Source organism: Melitaea cinxia, chromosome Z (assembly GCF_905220565.1).
Source record: "Melitaea cinxia chromosome Z, ilMelCinx1.1, whole genome shotgun sequence".
NCBI lineage: Eukaryota > Metazoa > Arthropoda > Insecta > Lepidoptera > Nymphalidae > Melitaea > Melitaea cinxia.
Window position 1 is genome coordinate 17,261,132 of NC_059424.1, and position 18,674 is coordinate 17,279,805.

At 35.9% G+C, this 18,674-nt stretch overlaps 1 protein-coding gene across 1 annotated transcript in view; it reads right to left on the minus strand.

Moving 5' to 3' along the window:
* Positions 1-3,530: 3,530 nt before the first annotated feature.
* LOC123668453 (circadian locomoter output cycles protein kaput-like) overlaps positions 3,531-18,674 on the minus strand; it is a 71,896-nt gene continuing 56,752 nt past the window's right edge. The window contains exons 8-10 of the mRNA XM_045602187.1: positions 8,127-8,784; positions 7,061-7,116; positions 3,531-3,919 (exon numbers count right to left, since the gene is read on the minus strand). Coding sequence (XP_045458143.1) covers positions 3,731-3,919; positions 7,061-7,116; positions 8,127-8,784 — 903 coding nt within the window. The 3' untranslated portion in view covers positions 3,531-3,730. The remainder of the gene's footprint in view (positions 3,920-7,060; positions 7,117-8,126; positions 8,785-18,674) is intronic.

Here is an 18,674-nt window from a genome sequence, read left to right on the forward strand (position 1 = left end):
CTCCCCATTGATTTATCGATGGATACAGCTCAATGCTCCCGCTGCGAACTACTTTTTTTTAGCACGGTAGTCTCACCGGAAGCCCCAAATTTTAATTTTATTTAATTTATATAATGTTATTGTTACTAAACCTCTTTTTGTTTTATTTTATTATAAGTGTATTTATTACTCACACATAATTTAATTTAATTTAATTTTGAATATGGATTTATTTCTGAAATAAATGATTATTATTATTACTATTATTATTATTATGTGCCCTAATTATTTTTATACTACGAAAATTTTGATGAATATCAATAATTGTATATACATAATTACGTTATATTGAAAAGCATGTGTATAGCACTGTACACAGCGAAATTCATACATATGGTATTATAAGTGATGATGATGTTGCAAAGAAAGAGTTATGCGTATACAATATAAATTACACTATTATAAAAACACTTAAAATTATTTTATACATGTATTATATGATATATATTATATTCATTGTTTTTGTTACATGTTTAATTATATTTGTAAAATTCACCATAGGTATAGACACAGTTTTATTTACACCGTCAATGTCAAACCCATTGCCACTATTTCACCAAATAATTCAATCATACAGTGTCACTAATCACGGTTATAAAGACACGTTTACGTTCACGTTAAACTCCTGTAAAAAATTTTTACAAGTTATTTTATCTTAATATTATTTAATAGAGCTAAGCACTCATTTTTTGAAGACTTAACCTAATGGTTATAACGGTTAAGTAATGGTTTTAAATAAGTTTTTTTTTAAATAAAACCATTATATATTTTCTCTTTTTTCTGCAACTATTTCTTTCTGCACTATATAATCTTGAAGTTCCATCATAAGCCGATCCAGGAAACTTATGACAGCGTCACACTATTATTTTCATATGCAGTGTAGGTATAATGTATTGTATATAACTTCGGCTATAAAGAGTTATTAATTCTTCCTTTAAATATTTCTTATGTGCGCTGTGTTATACCAGTCATAAATAATATGTTTGATATCAAATATGTGATATTTTTTCTCATTTTGTTTAACTACGTATTTTAGTTTTATGACTTTATATTGTAAAAAATAAAATATAATAAAAAAGCGTTTTATTCATTATTTCAAAGTAAAGAAAAGAAAAGTTTCTAATAAAAAATATGCATGAATTCAAGATGTGAATGTAAATGTCTCCTCCAAAGAACTCCAGTGGTCTCGGTCATTGGCTTCTGTTTGCTAGTCTTTGCCTGCTACTTGTGTGATGTCGTCTACCCATCTTGTTATAGGCTCTTTTCCGGGTACCGGCTGGGCCTGGCCATGATGTCGTGTGGATTGTCCAGCGATCATCGCTTATTATCGCCACGTGTCCTGTTCGAGGTGATAGGAGGTCGCCTTTTTCTTACACCTCTTTTGATGAGGATGGCTCGTCCTGTGCTCTCCAGTTTTACTCTACTAGTGTTGTGTTCATATAAGTATTGCAAGACTTGTACGGTCCTTTCCTCCACTTTTTGTGATTGTAAAGCTTCAACGAATTATATGTAGAGTGAACGTTGAAATTCTTGATATTTCTCTATAATCAGTTCTAAAGAGTGGATGTGGTCTATAGTTGAAGAGCCTCTTCGGTATCCAGTTTGTTCGACTGGCTGACTTTTCTCTAATGTAGAACACTATAGTCAAAGCGAATAGCTTATAAAGAGTAGGAAGGATAATTGGCCTATAATTGCCTATGTTTAGTGGGCCGCCCCTATTAAACAGCAATAATAAATCAGACTCTGACCACTGTGTAGGTATTGTAGAGGGACTTAATATTAGTTTGAATAAATGAGTCAAAGGGTCTACAATCTATCTATCTGTTGTCATCAAACTTTAATTCATTTTGATCAACACATTGACGTACTGGGGCACTGTACAACTTTTCATAAAAGCTGATTGCTATGTTTAGTATACCTTTACGGTCATGCGTTGTACTTTGAGCGTCGCGAAGTCCTTCTATCCGTACTTTGTGAGATCGCAGTTCCTCGCAAGCCTTTTTTTAAGGCTACCTGTCGAGTTAATATGCTTTTCAATAGTAATCTTACGATGACTCGCGTAGTCTCCTCGAATGTAATAGTTTGTACAGTGCTCTCAATTCATTTTTCATAGCTCGCGTCTTTGGTTTGATTTTTTGAAGAGCCCTTCTAGTTCTATTAGCTCTGTAGTATGGGCAAATATCGCACTGCGACTTATTCTATCTCTGTTGTATATAAGACTTTTCCTTAAGCTAGTGTCTAAAATATTAACTATTTTGTTATAGCACTCCTGTACAGAGTTGATTAGTTGGCAGTGGCTAAGGTCGTCGTTACATTCAGTGAGTGACTGTTTAAACCTCGACATTTCTTCCTCATTTCTTAGTGAACTTCTTGGGTTGCTAGCGTAGTTCATTCTCGTTACTTTTAGTTTTTGAATAAGAAATGTTGCTCTTAGGAATCTGTGGTCTGTATCGTAATTCAGGTTGATGATTTGTATATTCTGCACATTGTTCTTTAAATTAGTTTACATATAATAATAATAATGATAATAATAATAGTAATAATAAGAATGCAGAAGGTGGTGTTACTTGATTCGGTTAGGATTTTCCGCCGGTTTCTCAGCCTACAGCCCTAACCCTCGGCTGTTTGGTCTCCCTGCCGGGGCGTATTCCTCCACCCGCTTATATTTATATATGTAAGTATAAGTAAATTCACTATATTATTTATATAAGTATTTATTACAATATGTATGTGTCTATTATATAATAAGCGGGTGGAGTGACATCAAGCCTCATAATAATAATAATAATAAATTCTTTATTTTACCAAACACTATACAATAATCCGCCAAACAGCCTATTTTATTTTTATATATATAGTCGTAGATTTTCATGATCATATTTTCTTCCGATTTGGTTGACCAATCTTGGCGTAAAGTACCCTGTGACTATTACGTTCTTCTCTGATATTTTCAGGGCTTAGTCAACAGTATCATGGAAATGCTCTATTTTTTTCATCCTTTGCAGCATCTGTAGAAACATACGCTTGTATGAAACTGATTTTGTAATTATTAATATTTAGCGTCAGTAGAGCCACTCTTTCTGAAAGACCAATAAAGCTCACGATGTGGACTTTCAGGTGTTTTTTTTACGTGAAAGTCCACACCATAAAGGCCTGGAGTTTTTCCTATGTAGCCTAGTCGGCTAGGTTTTTAAGTATGTGTAAATATTATTTCAGACTCAAATCCGTAGATGGTAATCGAGGACAGTATTAATCTTATATAGCTTTTAGTTATTATCTCGCTTTTGATGTTTCTATTCTCTTATAATTGTATTTGAAACGAATTACCCGCTTGATTTGAACCAGCAATAACTTTGAAATTAATCATTCTTAGATTGTGTACTCTGCTGTGTTCGCATCTGATGATAACGTCTTGTTTTATATTATTTGGTTATTCGGAAATTAACCCAGATCCTACTAATTACTGATAGGTTATTGATTGAGGAATCATATTACCATTAAATCTAATTCTCTATTGGAAACGTCAGTTAAAACTAAATTACACTTTCACAATGAAAGTTTTAAAATTAACGTTCGCTTGATATGCTTTACCACAAAATTTATAAACACTCACTATAATTTCACATTAAGTGTCACGAATATTTTTTTTTTAAATTTACATTAAGAATAATTTCATCGACACTTAAAAACTTTAGCACTTATCTACATCACTATCGTCAATTTTAAAGTCATACACGCTTTCAGCTGCAGCTCTATCAGCCTTTTTCTTTTCTAGAGCTTTTTCGGCTTCACTAATTTCGATCATTTCCATCAAAGAATTGCTGTCAATACAATCTTCGGCTTCGATTTTGTCTATAGCTTTTATAAGACCATTGCCCTCCTGCAACGAGTTACAACTGTTTACCAAAAAAACTATTTGAATACACTGGCAGGCAGAAAGCAAACATCAAAGGCACAACAGAGACAGATTAACAATGCAATCTAAACATCAATTAACAGCGGGCAATGACTAAATTGTATTCTTGGTCTAAGATCCGAACCTATGTCGATCTTCAGCGAGCTGATAATAGAATGAAACATACTTTATAATAAATTTAGCATATTAGATAATATATTAAAAATGAGTTGCCTAAAAAAATCCTGGACTGACAGTTTTTAATTATTTACAAAAAAATATTTTTGTTTTTTAATTGAAAATTGCAACATCAAGATAATAAGAAAATTTTAATCTGACTTGATAGTATGAAACGTATAAAATACACCTATTTTTAAATATGTTATTATCTAAAATATTAAATTTATTATAAAGTAGGTATGTTTGATTCTACTATCACCTCGGTGAAGATCGACTTAGGTTCGGATCTTCAACTAGGAAAATAATCAATATCTAAATTCCACTAATTATGTAGACGAAATTGCTTATACTGATAATATGCTTGCTCAAACTACGAGTATATTGAGAAAACAGTTCAAGTGTCCCGTTTTCATAGTATATAATTTATTAAAATCTATCTAAGAAGCTGATGTAAGCTGATCTAATTTATAACAAATAGATAGACAAATATGCCTCTACTTTTTAAATGCAACATTTTGAAAGGTGTCTATAGACTCTGTACACCTCTTTTTTTATAATTGCCGTTGTCACGCAAAGAAACATAACATACGTTGACAATAGTTTATTGCGTTTTTAACGATTTATACAAGCGTGTAATGGTAAATGCGTGTCTCGCGTCTGTAGAGATACACATGCGCTGCATCGTATGATTAATACTAACTGCGTCACTTAGACAAATGACAAAACAAAAACTGATATAATTATCATTTAATGAAGTTTACTTGATTCAAACAAGTTTATAATTTAAAAAAATACATAATTTTGAATTTAAAGGGATATTAAATCATTGAATCATTAGGATGATCAGGATGAATCATCAGAATGTTCATTTAATTAATCGCGGAATTGTCGCAAAATGTATGTAGGTATATTTAATTTTGGTGAAATAGTTTATGTTCGCAAAATAAAAAGCTCAGGTCAAAGCAATCAGTCTTAGATCAATGTTAAGCACATCAGAAGAATGATTCAGATATAGGTATCCCACCAATCACGAACAATACAACACATTTATTTCAACTTTACATAAGTAATAATAGTAACGAGGTCAAAGCAAAAGCAGCATAATACATGTATTCATATTTCGCAATAGCCAAATAGTGAAATTAAAAAAATATCGCATTGCCATGAAAGTAAAGTTTGGCGCAGGTGTTTTAATAAACGTAAAGAAGTAACAGTTAAACATTAATATAAAATATTAGATTGTGAAGTAGCATGAACATACAACATATACGATAGCTTGGTCGATGTTCTTCAGGGTGTATATTTTACGGGTGTTAAAACAAACATTGTCGTACGACGCTTCTAAAATCTTTGAGCTAGAAGTTCATAATAATTGGATGTTTTAGCATAAAAGCTAAGAATAGAGTCATTTTGGCAAAAGGTTAATACTAAGCAAAAGAATTATTAAATATATGGAATTTAAAATGTAGGAAACAAACAGTACAAGTGCGAACATAGCGATACAAAACTATATGGAAATGGTAATGCCGAACGCTTAAGTACTGTGGGTTTATGAGTTCCTCTTGTCAACGAAAAGCAGTATTTTTCAATATAACGCGCAATTCGTTATATCACAGTGCACGCTAGCCAACTTGAATTACTTGATTTATAAAATTATTTTATACACAAAATTAATGGATACACGAATAATTTGTAAAAATAAACAAATATATGAAAGCTTTTTAGGGATTCACGATGGTTTGACTGATAATGAGTAATGTAATATCTTTGCGGCGTCCAAATTGGCATTAATGTAACAGTTAAGCATTAATTTTTAAATTTGTTTGTTTATTATAAATAATAATTATATTTATTGTGGTTTACTTACTATTTTGAGGTTATAATGTTCTGAGGTCGTTAATATAACTATAACAGTTAATGCCGCAACGGATAAGCATTTAAAAACATTTAAAATTTAAATTCAATTACCTCTAAAAATAGAGTCTGCATGAAATAAATAATAAATATATTACTAAAAATCTAAAAGCATATTCGTTTGTGACTCTTCGATTGTTTGTGGACTTTGGGAGAAGAAAAGTTTGAGCATTTGGCTTAAACTTAGATTGTCACGCTGAACTGTACTTCTGTAGGTTTACGTATAAATATGCACAATATAAAATGACAATATGTTCGATGAGACAGAGAAAAATACTGTGTAATTTGTTTTTTATTCTAGTGAAGACATCTCAGTCTTGCAATATTTAGTTTTTTAGGTATTGTAGGTGAAGTGCCATAAATTAATTTGCCGACTTTAACCATTATAATTCTTTCTCGAAATTACTTTATTTTTTATAAAGTTTTTTTTATTATTATTTTTATTATAACTGTCAACTGAAAACTTTTTTTGAGAACGTACAATAATGTCAACTTTAGTTTTTGTTTTTACTCATGAAAAAAAGTCCACAAAATAGTCTTGAAATTAAATCGATTTAAAATTATTAAATAAGATTTATAAGCTATTTGCTATCTGCTACTAATATTATGAGCTACATTAGTAATATACTTGATTAGCTTGTAAAAGTCTATAGCTTAAGTTGTCATAGTAATACTTCTATATTCTATGGGGTACTAATTCTACGCTGTATCGCATTAGGCAGCTACCATTAATTTATAAAAAAACACTAAAAATATTTTCTAAAAAGAATGATATTGAAAAAACTGTTTCTATTTTAATTTCTTATAATATAAGCCATGCCATAAACACGACATATGTACACCTAATAAAAATGATGCAGTTGTAATGTAATTTTTTAAATTTTGAATACTACTTCTGTTATTTGAGCTAATTTTAGTGGAGTTTTCGTCCCTAAATTAAAACTTTCAGGATGGTTAAATACACGTGTTTGTATTTAAAGTTTACCCCAGTCTTCACGAATGCAATAGCCGATATAAAAATCATAAACTTACCAGGATACGGTTGGAAGAGTCTAATCGCCCACATTCGAGGTTGTTGCTTTCCTTGACTGTAACAATGCATATTATTTTCCATTATATATTTTTTTATAGTGCGCACGATAAAAAAAATGTTGTCTAATAAACACGTAGAGTCTGAGCAATCGTGTGATTTATGCGAAGTAGTAGTAATAGTGAACCCAAGCGGCCATTTATTCAATGGGCAAGATTCAATTACGAAAATGTAATATTATCTTTTTAATCCACGCTTGTTTCTTTTGTAAATTGCATAAATTTAATGTACTTAATTAAGGACTGTAAGCTATCAGTACACATTAAATGTATATATTTTTAATCTATACATCTAAACAGAATTAGTACAAAAATAGAATTAGTGTAACATAAATAGAATTAGTGTTTTTTTATGTTTTCAAAATAACTGTAATTTTTCAAGAGAATATGGTTATTTACACGATACTAAAATTTTAAACTTGTTTGTTTGTATACTACTGTATACAAACAAACAAGTTTAAAATTTTTGTCTATCTGTTTGTCTTTCTTTCTGTTTGCCCAGGCGCTTCGGAACGCTGAACCGATTTTTATGAGACTTACACTGTACGCCTCTTCTTTCTCCAAAACATACAGGCTACTTTTTATTTAAAATTTGAAATCGCATTTACCCATAAACACTCCAAAACAAAATAAATGAGATCACATGGTCATATAAATTTTATTCCATAACTCCCATGACATCAGGATCACCCTGTTAAAAAAATAATGAGTGTCCAGTTATCCAATCGAATCTCCCACGCGAACGAAGTCGCGGGTACAGTTAGTAACCTAATTCATAATAGTAACTTCACATTCGTTTAGACTTCTCATACTTTTGATATAGACTGGGTGCGAAGATATAATACTTATATGACACAAAGTAAGATATCATTTTGAGCAAAGCAAGATATCAAAGGTTGGTCACGGCTATCTTTGATCTGTGTGATTTGATAGGTGAAAGCTTTCTTTTCGTTATATTTTGTATAAAAATATCTCTCACATTTTTTTTTAATTTAAAATATCCACTCACTTGTATTATTTAGCATGCAACTCCAATATGTATCTCCGCTTATATTATCCTCACTTTCAAACTGTCTCTTTACAGTGGATTGTTCAGGAATAACATCGTATATTTTTCGGGGTCGAATGTACGGTCGTTTATTTTTATGTGTTTCCATTAGACCGTTAGTAGAGGCCGTGGCTTTAGTTGTTTCGGCTAATAGAGCGTTTTCAGAGGCCGTCGCTGTAGCTGCTTCCGAAAATAGACTTAAGTAGAGGTCTGCCTCTGTCGGAGATATTGAAACGCCGCTAGAAGCTAACTCGCCAACCAGGCATGTGCATGGGGGTCCATCGCAACTCCCTAGGCACAGAGCATCCATTATAGAAATATCGTCCTCCTCTGGTAATAGCGGTTGTGTTGGAGAACGGAAATTCGATGTTTTATTCCACTCTCGGTTAGAAGCCATATCTATATATTTAATAATACTATAACTTTTTTCTATGGCTTTCTGGATTTGTTCTCTCTGTGGAGGTATTATAGCTAAGTGTGATGGTGAGGGTTCTGAATTTGGATATGCATTATGGTTGTTGTCTTCAGGCTGGGGCGAAGGTAAGTTTGTTACCAGGTGGAAAATGACCTTTTCCAATTGTCTAGGATCTTCTACCGGTAAAGATTTTTTGAGATTGTCCTGCAACAAATAAAACTTATTTTAGTACATTACATATAAAAATAACATTCGACATGAATTCAATTTAGATTTCAACGTGAATGTATATGCGATATATATGTTCTCCTTTGATCAAAAATAGCTTCTAGAAGATCGCAGCTAAATAATACTGCTCTCAAATAATAATATAATAATATTCTTTATTAAAGTGACCAGTGACTCATTTTGGTTAGTTAACAATATTTCTTACATACTATGTTAGTTTAGTTATTACATTTTTTTAAATAAATAAATGTTACAGAACACATGAATCACCGCTGCACCGTTCCATTTGCAACGGCACAGCAATGATTCACTTCAGCCTATCGCAGTCCACTGCTGGACATAGGCCTCCCCAAGTTCGCGCCACACATCCCGGTCTTCCGCAATCCTCATCCAGCCTACACCGGCAATCTTACGTAGATCGTCGGTCCAACGGGCCGGAGGACGTCCCACACTGCGTTTGCCAAGACGCGGTCTCCACTCTAGGACCCGTCTACTCCAACGGCCATCGGTCCTGCGACACAGATGACCAGCCCACTGCCACTTCAACTTGCTAATTCTGTGGGCTATGTCGGTTACTTTCGTTCTCTCGCGGATAGTCTCATTTCTAATCCTGTCTTTGAGAGAGACCCCAAGCATAGCCCGTTCCATTGCACGTTGAGCGACTTTAAACTTGTGGACCAGTCCCTTGGTCAGTGTCCACGTCTCGGCTCCGTATGTTAACACAGGCAGGACGCATTGCTCGAAAACTTTTGTCTTCAAGCATTGCGGAATCTTCGAAGTGAAGACTCGACGGAGTCTGCCAAACGCCGCCCAGCCCAACCGAATCCTCCTATCGGCCTCCTTCTCGAAGTTGTTGCGGCCTAGTTGGATAGTATGGCCTAGGTAAATATAATCCTGAACAACTTCGAGAAGGGTACCATCGACCGATACCGGTATCGGTATGACTTGGTTGTTAAACATAACTTTCGTCTTATCCAAGTTCATACAGAGACCGACACGTCGGGAGGACTCGTTTAGGCCGGCCAGCATTTGGCCTAACTCATCCAGCGTCTCCGCAAAGATGACAATATCGTCGGCGAAACGAAGGTGAGAGATGAATTCACCGTTGACGTTGATGCCCCGTTCCCCCCAATCCAAGGTCTTAAAAACATCCTCTAGCACAGTGGTAAACAGTTTCGGTGATATTACATCCCCCTGTCTTACCCCGCGCCGGAGGGAAATAGGTCTTGTTCTTTGGTCATTGACATGAACGGTCATCGTCGCCGCGTCGTACATAGATTTTAGTACCTCGATATATCGCCAGTCGATATGACATCTCTGCAGAGAGTCCAGGACAGCCCAGGTCTCGACGGAGTCGAAGGCTTTCTCGTAGTCCACAAATGCCATACACAGCGGTTGATTATATTCTTTCGTCTTTTGGATAATCTGCCGAACAGTATGGATGTGGTCCACGGTGCTGTAGCCATTTCGAAACCCAGCCTGCTCTGGTGGTTGGAATTCGTCGAGTCTTCTGGCGAGACGATTCGTAACAACCCTCGAAAACAGCTTATAGACGTGGCTCAGAAGTGAGATCGGTCTGTAATTCTTTAACAGAGACTTATCGCCTCTCTTAAAGAACAGCACCACCACACTCCTGGACCACGCCTCCGGCGTGGTACCTCGGTGGATGACGGCGTTAAATAGTCTTGCCAAGGCTTTCAGGACAGGTCGCCCTGCGGCTTTAAGGAGTTCAGTGGTAACTCCGTCATCCCCCGGGGCCCTTCCGTTTTTAAGCTGCCCGAGCGCTGCACCAATCTCATCCTCTTCGAAGTCCGGGATACACTCCGAATAATGGCGCAACAATGGTGCCCGTGGATCTTCGGTGTCCCAAGTCGCAGGCTTGCGTGCGCTCGACGAGTACAGCTGTCCATAAAAATTCTCAACCTCTTCTCGGACCTGAGGGCGAGAGCAGACGGTTCTGCCATCTGCTGTTTTAAGCTTCGCAAGAAGGCTTCTCCCCAATGGTCTTTGGAAAACTTTGGACCCCCTATTCTGCTCAATCAGAGTAGCAACCTCTCTCGTATTTGAGCAGCGGAGGTCTCGGCGAATAATTTTCCGTACCCTCTTGGAAAGAGCCCTCTGTTCTGGCGAAGCAGCCGGCAACTCGCGCCTCTGCCGCATCAGATCCAAGGCTTCGGGAGAAAGTTTGGACTGCTTCGTTGGCTTTGTTGGTGGAAAGTGCCTGCGACCCAGTGTACACACCGTCTTCACCACGTTGTCGGTTATCTTGTCCACGTCGCTAGTAGTTTCCAGCGAATCGAATCGGTTTTGGAGTTCCAACTGAAACTGCTCGGAGCCACATAGTATTTGGGGCAGCGTAGGTCGGAGAGTAGATTTCATCAAGCGGGTCCGCTCCTTTCGGAGACATATATTCAGAGTGCCCCGTACTAGCCGGTGGTCGCTGCCGGTGTTAAACCTGTTAACCACTGAGACATCTCTGAATATATGCCTTTTATCCGCTATGATGAAATCTATCTCGTTCCTCGTCACAGTATCGGGGCTTTGCCATGTCTACCTCCTTTGGGGCTTCTTCTCAAAAAATGAGTTCATCAAGAAGAGCCCCTCCGATTCGAGGAAGTTGACAAGCGTCTGCCCCCTGTGATTCCTGTGCCCCAATCCGTGTGGTCCGATGCTCGATCCGTCGCGGCCTTGTACTCCCACTTTAGCGTTGAAGTCTCCCATAACAACGCTGTAGAAGGTCGAAGTAGTGCCATGTATGGCCCTTGTAATATCTTCATACAAGGCTTCGACTTCATCGTCAGAGTGTGCCGAGGTCGGCGCATATACCTGTATCACTTTCAGGGAGTACCTGTCGGTGAGCTTAAGTACAAGGTACGCTACCCGGGTCGACACACTACTGACTTCCACAACGTTGTTAGTGAGAGTCTTGTGAACCAGAAAACCGACGCCACCTTGGGAAAGCCCATCACCTTCACGGAAGTAGAACAAGTGCCCGGAGTCCAGGATCATCGTGTCCTCTCCCTCTCTTCGGACTTCAGACAACCCCAGTATGCTCCACTTAATGTGACTAAGTTCTACCTCAAGTTCGGTGAGGTGATGGTCCAACCGTAGCGTGCGTCCATTATACGTAGCCAGGAATATTTTTCTATGGCAGCCTCCCGTACCCCGGTGATTCTTAGCACCCTCTACCCCACCGTTACCACGGCCGCTGCCGTAGCCGGGAATAGTGGGGCTGCCGGGAACTGAGGGCCTTATTTTTAGGTTCGAACTCATGGGCGTTTTTGCCCATAGTCACCACGCTGGGCAGGCGGGTTGGTGACCGCAGGGCTGACTTTGTCGCACCGAAGACGCTGCTGCCCGTCCTCGGTCTGTGCATTTAAAAAGCCAGCAGTTGGATGGCTATCCCGCCATCGGTCGGCCTTTTAAGCTCCAAGGTGGTAGTGGAACTGTGCTATCCCTTAGTCGCCTCTTACGACACCCACGGGAAGAGATGGGGTGGCTAAATTCTTTAGTGCCGTAACCACACGGCAATGATTCATGCATATGCAATCCAGTCTAGTGGATATCATGCCCAGAATTCTGTTGGCACTACCCCGCACTCTACGCACCAGAGACCCACATCTTTTTCTTATGAGAGCGTAAAAACAATCAACACGCGCTTCTGCGAACATCCCTGAGGCGCTGCAGTATCGAGATAGCTCCAACAACACCCTGAACGCGTTATTGTATTGAACGCGGAGAGCACTATAAGATTTTTGAGTATATCTCGCCCATAGGCTGCACGTGTAAAAAGATGTACAATATGCTTTAAATAATGTTATCTTAACATTGGGTGAACTACGTGCAAACCTACGAGCAAACATATTCGCTCTCACCGACAATGCTCTCCGCTGTCGTTCAATGTCAGCATCATCTTTGAGATCGGAAGACAGATAGTGTCCGAGATATTTAAATTTATCCACTCTGTCTAGGATACAATTATTTAGAAATACCGGTGGTAGTTCCTTCGTACACTTGCCTCGGACGTTAAACACCATTATTTGGCTCTTTTTTACATTATAAATTAAGCCGTGTGACTTAGCATACGACTCACATACTGACAATAATTTTCTTATGCCACAGACGGACGCACTCAGCAGCACCATATCGTCAGCGTAGCTAATGTTGTTCACACATACACCATCTATGTAACAGCCAACTCTGGTACTGCTGAGCTCCGCTATCAACTCATTTATATAGATGTTAAAAAGCGTTGGCGAAGTCAAACCCCCTTGTCTCACGCCACACTCCAGGCCATACGGCCGAGACAACGCTTCTTCCCATCGTACATTATTGACCTGGTTCCCATACCAATACTTAAGAATATTAATAAGATCTACAGGTAACCCGCTCTTCTGTAGTTTCTTCCATAAAATATTGTATGAGACCAGGTCGAAAGCCTTGGAGAGATCAAGGAAGCAAGCAACAACTGGCGTTTCCCTCTCTACGTAGTAGGTGACAGCACTCTTAAGACACAGCACTGCGGTTTCTGTTGATAAACCCGGCTTAAAACCAAACTGATTGTCGTGCTGTTGGACGTACACGTTAAGCTGTGTATTAAGAATGCTGTCAAATACTTTCAAAATTACAGTTGCTAACGAAATGGGCCTATAGTTATTCTTATCAGCGTTGTCGCCCGTTTTATTTTTGATTATAGGAACCACCACCGTACGCATCATATCATCCGGCATATAACTATGATTTAAACACAAGTTAAATAACATACATAAAACACGGGGTAAGTGAGGACCAGCCGACTGCAAATGTTCAATGCTAAGACCATCGTGACCAGGTGACTTACCTCTGGTCATTGACATTATAGTTTCAGCAATACTTTTAGTTGTTATTTTTGTCAACCTGTTCACTCCGGTCCCACCATCCCACACATGACTCGAATAATGTTGTGTTCCTGCGCTGAGTAAGATAGGCAGAGCTCATAAGGAGGGTCAATGGTAGGGTCCGTATAAGCGCTTGATATGCTTCTGGAGTTACAGGTATCTAAACTAAAACTAACTCTAAGCTACGGCAACCGCTTAACATCAGATGGGCCGTAGGCTTGTTTGCCTCTCTATTCTTATATAAAAATACTAAATATTCGTGGTGAGGAAAGTAAAAAATTTGAGGATGTTAATTGTCTACAATGTTAGATACCCGGAATGGACCTCTGTGAGATGAAATTTTTATGTTTCAAGTAGGTGTCATAAGAGAAGTTAGTGAATTAGATTGCATCTTAAGTCATTTCCTTTATCCGAAAGGATCATAGCTGTGTATAAATGTAAGAAAGGGTTTGAGATTAAGACCAAACTATATATAAGTAAGGTGTGGTGACAGTCGTACTCGCTTATGGTGACCAAGCTCTTTAAAATGTACATTAAACAACTATGCTATGTCTGATTTCAGATAGACTCATGATAAAAAGATTAATGGTATGCATGTGAGTGTGTGTGTGTGTGTGTGTGTGTGTGTGTTTGTGTGTGTGTGTGTGTGTTTGTGTGTGTGTTTGTGTGTGTGTGTGTGTTTGTGTGTGTGTGTGTGTGTTTGTGTATGTGTGTGTGTAAAAATTGTAACATATTGAACCATGAATGAATGTAATACAAAGAGGTCTGAAGTTATTTTAATATAATAATCAGGTACTGCTTTAGTACCTCTTTGGAAATATAGTCAATTTCTCCGCAAGCGAAGCAACAATACCATCAAAAACTAGTGCGTATATTAATTATTATATATACTAACATATAAATCAGATACAAAACCGCGTTTCGTTCAATAATATGTAAGAAATGTTATATTTGTCTGCTATTATTTTTATATTTTACATTTGAATATTCGGGTTATATTCGGCTTAAAATATCAACTATCAAAGCTGAATCGAATAAAAGTGGGTGTAATAGGTTTGTATGAAGAATTTTGTTTTAAATATCTGATAGCTTCGTATGGAGCTTATTACGCTTATATTAATTAAGGGTATATATAATTGTACTTGTGAAGAACCACCCACTCCCCAGGATGAGTTGCGACATAATCGTCACGCCAGACAAAACTATCTCCCTTCACCCCCCTGTCTGCAAATGTAGTTAGCGTATGATCTCGGGAAACCGATGACAAAACGTGATCCTTCAGTATAATTGTATGTTAATTTGTCAGTGAGTCAACCTACTATATATCGCTTCAGCCTGTAATATCCCACTGCAGGGCATAGGCCTCTTTCCCCATGTAGGAGAAGGATCAGAGAGAGGATAGATTAACTACCACGCTGCTCGAATGCGCGTTGGCGGATATATTCGCTACTATGAGTAACGATCGCTATCAGGTGTACATGATAACAACCGGGACCGACGTGCTTAACGTGCTCTACTAGGCACGGTGGGGAGAACCACAAGGACTGCACAAACACTCAGACCACGGCAAACACCTGTATTGGCAATACAAACGTTTGTCATGTGGGGGGATCGAACCCGCAACCGCCAGCGCACCAGGCACAAACCAGTACTATGATCGTTGCGCCTACTATATGCATATATGTATATGTTACATTTTGAACAAATTTTGACAAATATAGTTATAGAGAAATATGAAATATGTTGTAGAGATTGATTTTCGGTTTTAGGACTAAGGACAAAATATTGCTTGGGTACGGATTGAAAATTTGTATAGAGATTTATTATTATTTAGTTGTTTACGTTTTGGATATAAAAATCAATACTATTTTTACGTAGAAAAAATTGACTATTTTAATATTATTGTTAAAAAAAATACCATTTGACCTAAGAAATACAACGCACTAAATATTTATTTTTCAGAAGCGAAGTCACGGGCACTATAGCCACCACAATATAATAGGCCCGTTTTTGACACTTGAGAAAGACCCTAGAATTTAGCTTGGAACGAAACTAAGAAACAAAAAAAAAAGAATTATTTATTACATTGTTTTTAAAAAATACATACATTTTTTGGCGCGTTAAATAATATGTATGAGTATATTGGGAGTATTCTGTTTGCGCTTACTTCATAGTAGGATACAATTTCTAATTATTACGAAACGTCTCAAAAATAGTCAGGTTCTAAGTATTTGTTAAATACTGTTGTAACTAATTAATTACTGAATTTTACCAGCTTCATTCGATTTTAATAGTAATTAAAAGTTGTGTAGTGATATTTAATGAAAAGAAACAGCTTGGCGCTCAAAGCCGTAAATAACATTTTAAATTGGCTAATAAACTGCGATAAAATGCGCAAAAGTTGTTTCATTATAATGAGTAAAATTCGTGTAAACATTAGAAAATAATATAAAAAATACAATAAAGTCAAATTGACTTGATTGAATTATTTCGAATTACCTTCAATATTAAACTTTATCTAATAAATTTTTTAAACCAATGCACTTACATAACGTAATCAAATCGATCAAATACTCATACAAGCTTGAATCGATTTATCGTGAGTATCGAGTACCAAGTCGTATGGTTACTTCACTATTTACATCGCGATGACAAATGTCAAGACGGGCCTATTAAATTTTGTGACTATAGAAACGAAATTGTTTCCTACGTGACATTGGCGAAATCGACAGTGCCTCCTAGCACAACTGAAAGGCATTAAGCCCAAGAATTAATTAATTAACAAAATTGTTGTAATGTTATTTTTACAATTATTGTGTTTGATTTTAAACAATAAACACAGATTTTGATTTACATCGATATAATAATACAATTCATATAATAATATTATTCAGGATAATTCAAAAACTACGTCAGATCACACCCAAATGTAAACTGGACCACAAGACAAACGCCACCTTTAGAATTAAAAAAAAAAAACATAAATATCGGTAAAAGCAGAAAAAATTATAAGATAACACACATAAAAATGCATTCGACTTGAGATCCTCCTTCTTTTTAGTGTCGTTTTAAAATTTATGTTATTAAAAAGTCTTTGGAATTTCTTATAAGTATTTGAAATTACTTTTTTAATTTTATTATCCAAATGTAATGGAAAAAGAATTGTTATATCGACGCTAATTATTTGAGATTACAGTAAATTTTCGTAAAACAGACACAACTTTAACACAACTAACTACACCACAACAAACACCTGTTGACAATAGAACGCAATGATAAATATACTAGATAGAGGCCGCTTTTCGTGGCCCTGACTATTTTTATATAAACATTATAGATCTAAAAAGGTATGCTTGGAAAAAAAAAACAATAAAAGGATCAATCTGTCGTCAGATAGTAACGATTTTTTTATATAAGATTACAGATACTTTTAAAGTTTTAAAATACCGTTTTAATTAACGTTATCAACTGGGAAAGTTAATATAATTAGTTAATAATTTAAGTTAAATTGTCGTTTATAGCAGTTATTTAAATATATTCAATAATATTGTTATACGAAAAAACTAAGCACAAAAACAAAAAGCATAACAATACAAAAATTATTCATACCCTATATCCTCCGAAGAAATGGATCACATCAGTATCGCACCAAGCACGTACATAAAAGTTAAACTTTTAAACTTATAAACTTATAAAAACACTAATAAGTAATAATATAATAGCTAATAAATTTCAGTAATCACGAAATCACTATTATTTCACATAAAGTAAGTTAGGGTATCTTTTAAATTAAATGAAAATTATCGCGCATGGAACGTAATAATTCACCATCGACGTTGACTATCGCCTACAATCTGACTGATGAGGCGTTTATACATTTCACCATCAATTATATTCTAGTCACTCATACATAAACAAATAAATCAAACATATAGTCCATAATATTCCAATAAGGTAGTGTGAAACAGCTTGCGCTAGTACAATTGAAACCCTATGTAATGAACGTTAGTAATAAAATGGCAAGGCAAACATAATTAGGTCGACCAGACATGAGCTTTCATAATGCACCCATGAAAAGCTTAATAGGATTTACACGTACTACTATAATCTAGATAGGCGGTAGGCGGTTCGCCGTCGGTACCTGCCCTCTTGCCAGTAATAGAGAAACTGACAATATCAACATGGCTGAATTTTTTAATCGATTTTTCGAGAATCGAGTCGTAATTCTTACCGTTATTTTTACTACTATTTTTTTTTGTATTAAGTAACTTTATAATTGAAACAATATTGCAATATTAACAATAAATATCACAGATGAATATTCTACTTAATGAGCCTAAAAAATGATGTTACTTTGAGTGAGAAGGGATTTTTGTAAACAAATTAAATTATGTTTATTTTTACATTTGCTATTATTATAGTCATAGTGTTCAACTCATGTATATTTACAGACCCAGTGCAAGATAGCTTTTGTAACTAAAAAAATATATAGTAGCTAATGAAACCCATTATAAAAGAAAGAGAATACAAATGAAAATGAGAGGAAAAATAATTTAAGGGTAAAAATATGGCTTATCACGATTTCTGGCTAAACTACAAGTCCTATGGAAAAAAGTTCAGTGACAAAGTAAATAGGTACTAAAAAGACACAACTTTTGTATTTTTTTTGTTTTTATCTTTCACAAGAAATTTTTTTTAATGAAATTTAGTGACTGAAACTTACCTCTTTACGTCCCAAACACACTAATATTTTTGATTAAAAATATTAATTTTTTTACCTTATTTTAACGTCAATATCGAAAAAGCACCCTAATTTTCAATTGAAAATTCTCATGTCAAAATATCATCTTTTTTCAAAAAGTCGGTAGGTATTTTGTTCTTTGAAATCTCTATTTTGTGATGGCGTGAAATATATACATTAAGCCATCTTGGGTTCCGATTGATGGCGTTAACAAAAACGTCACGAGGTCATTACTACTGCGTACTTTT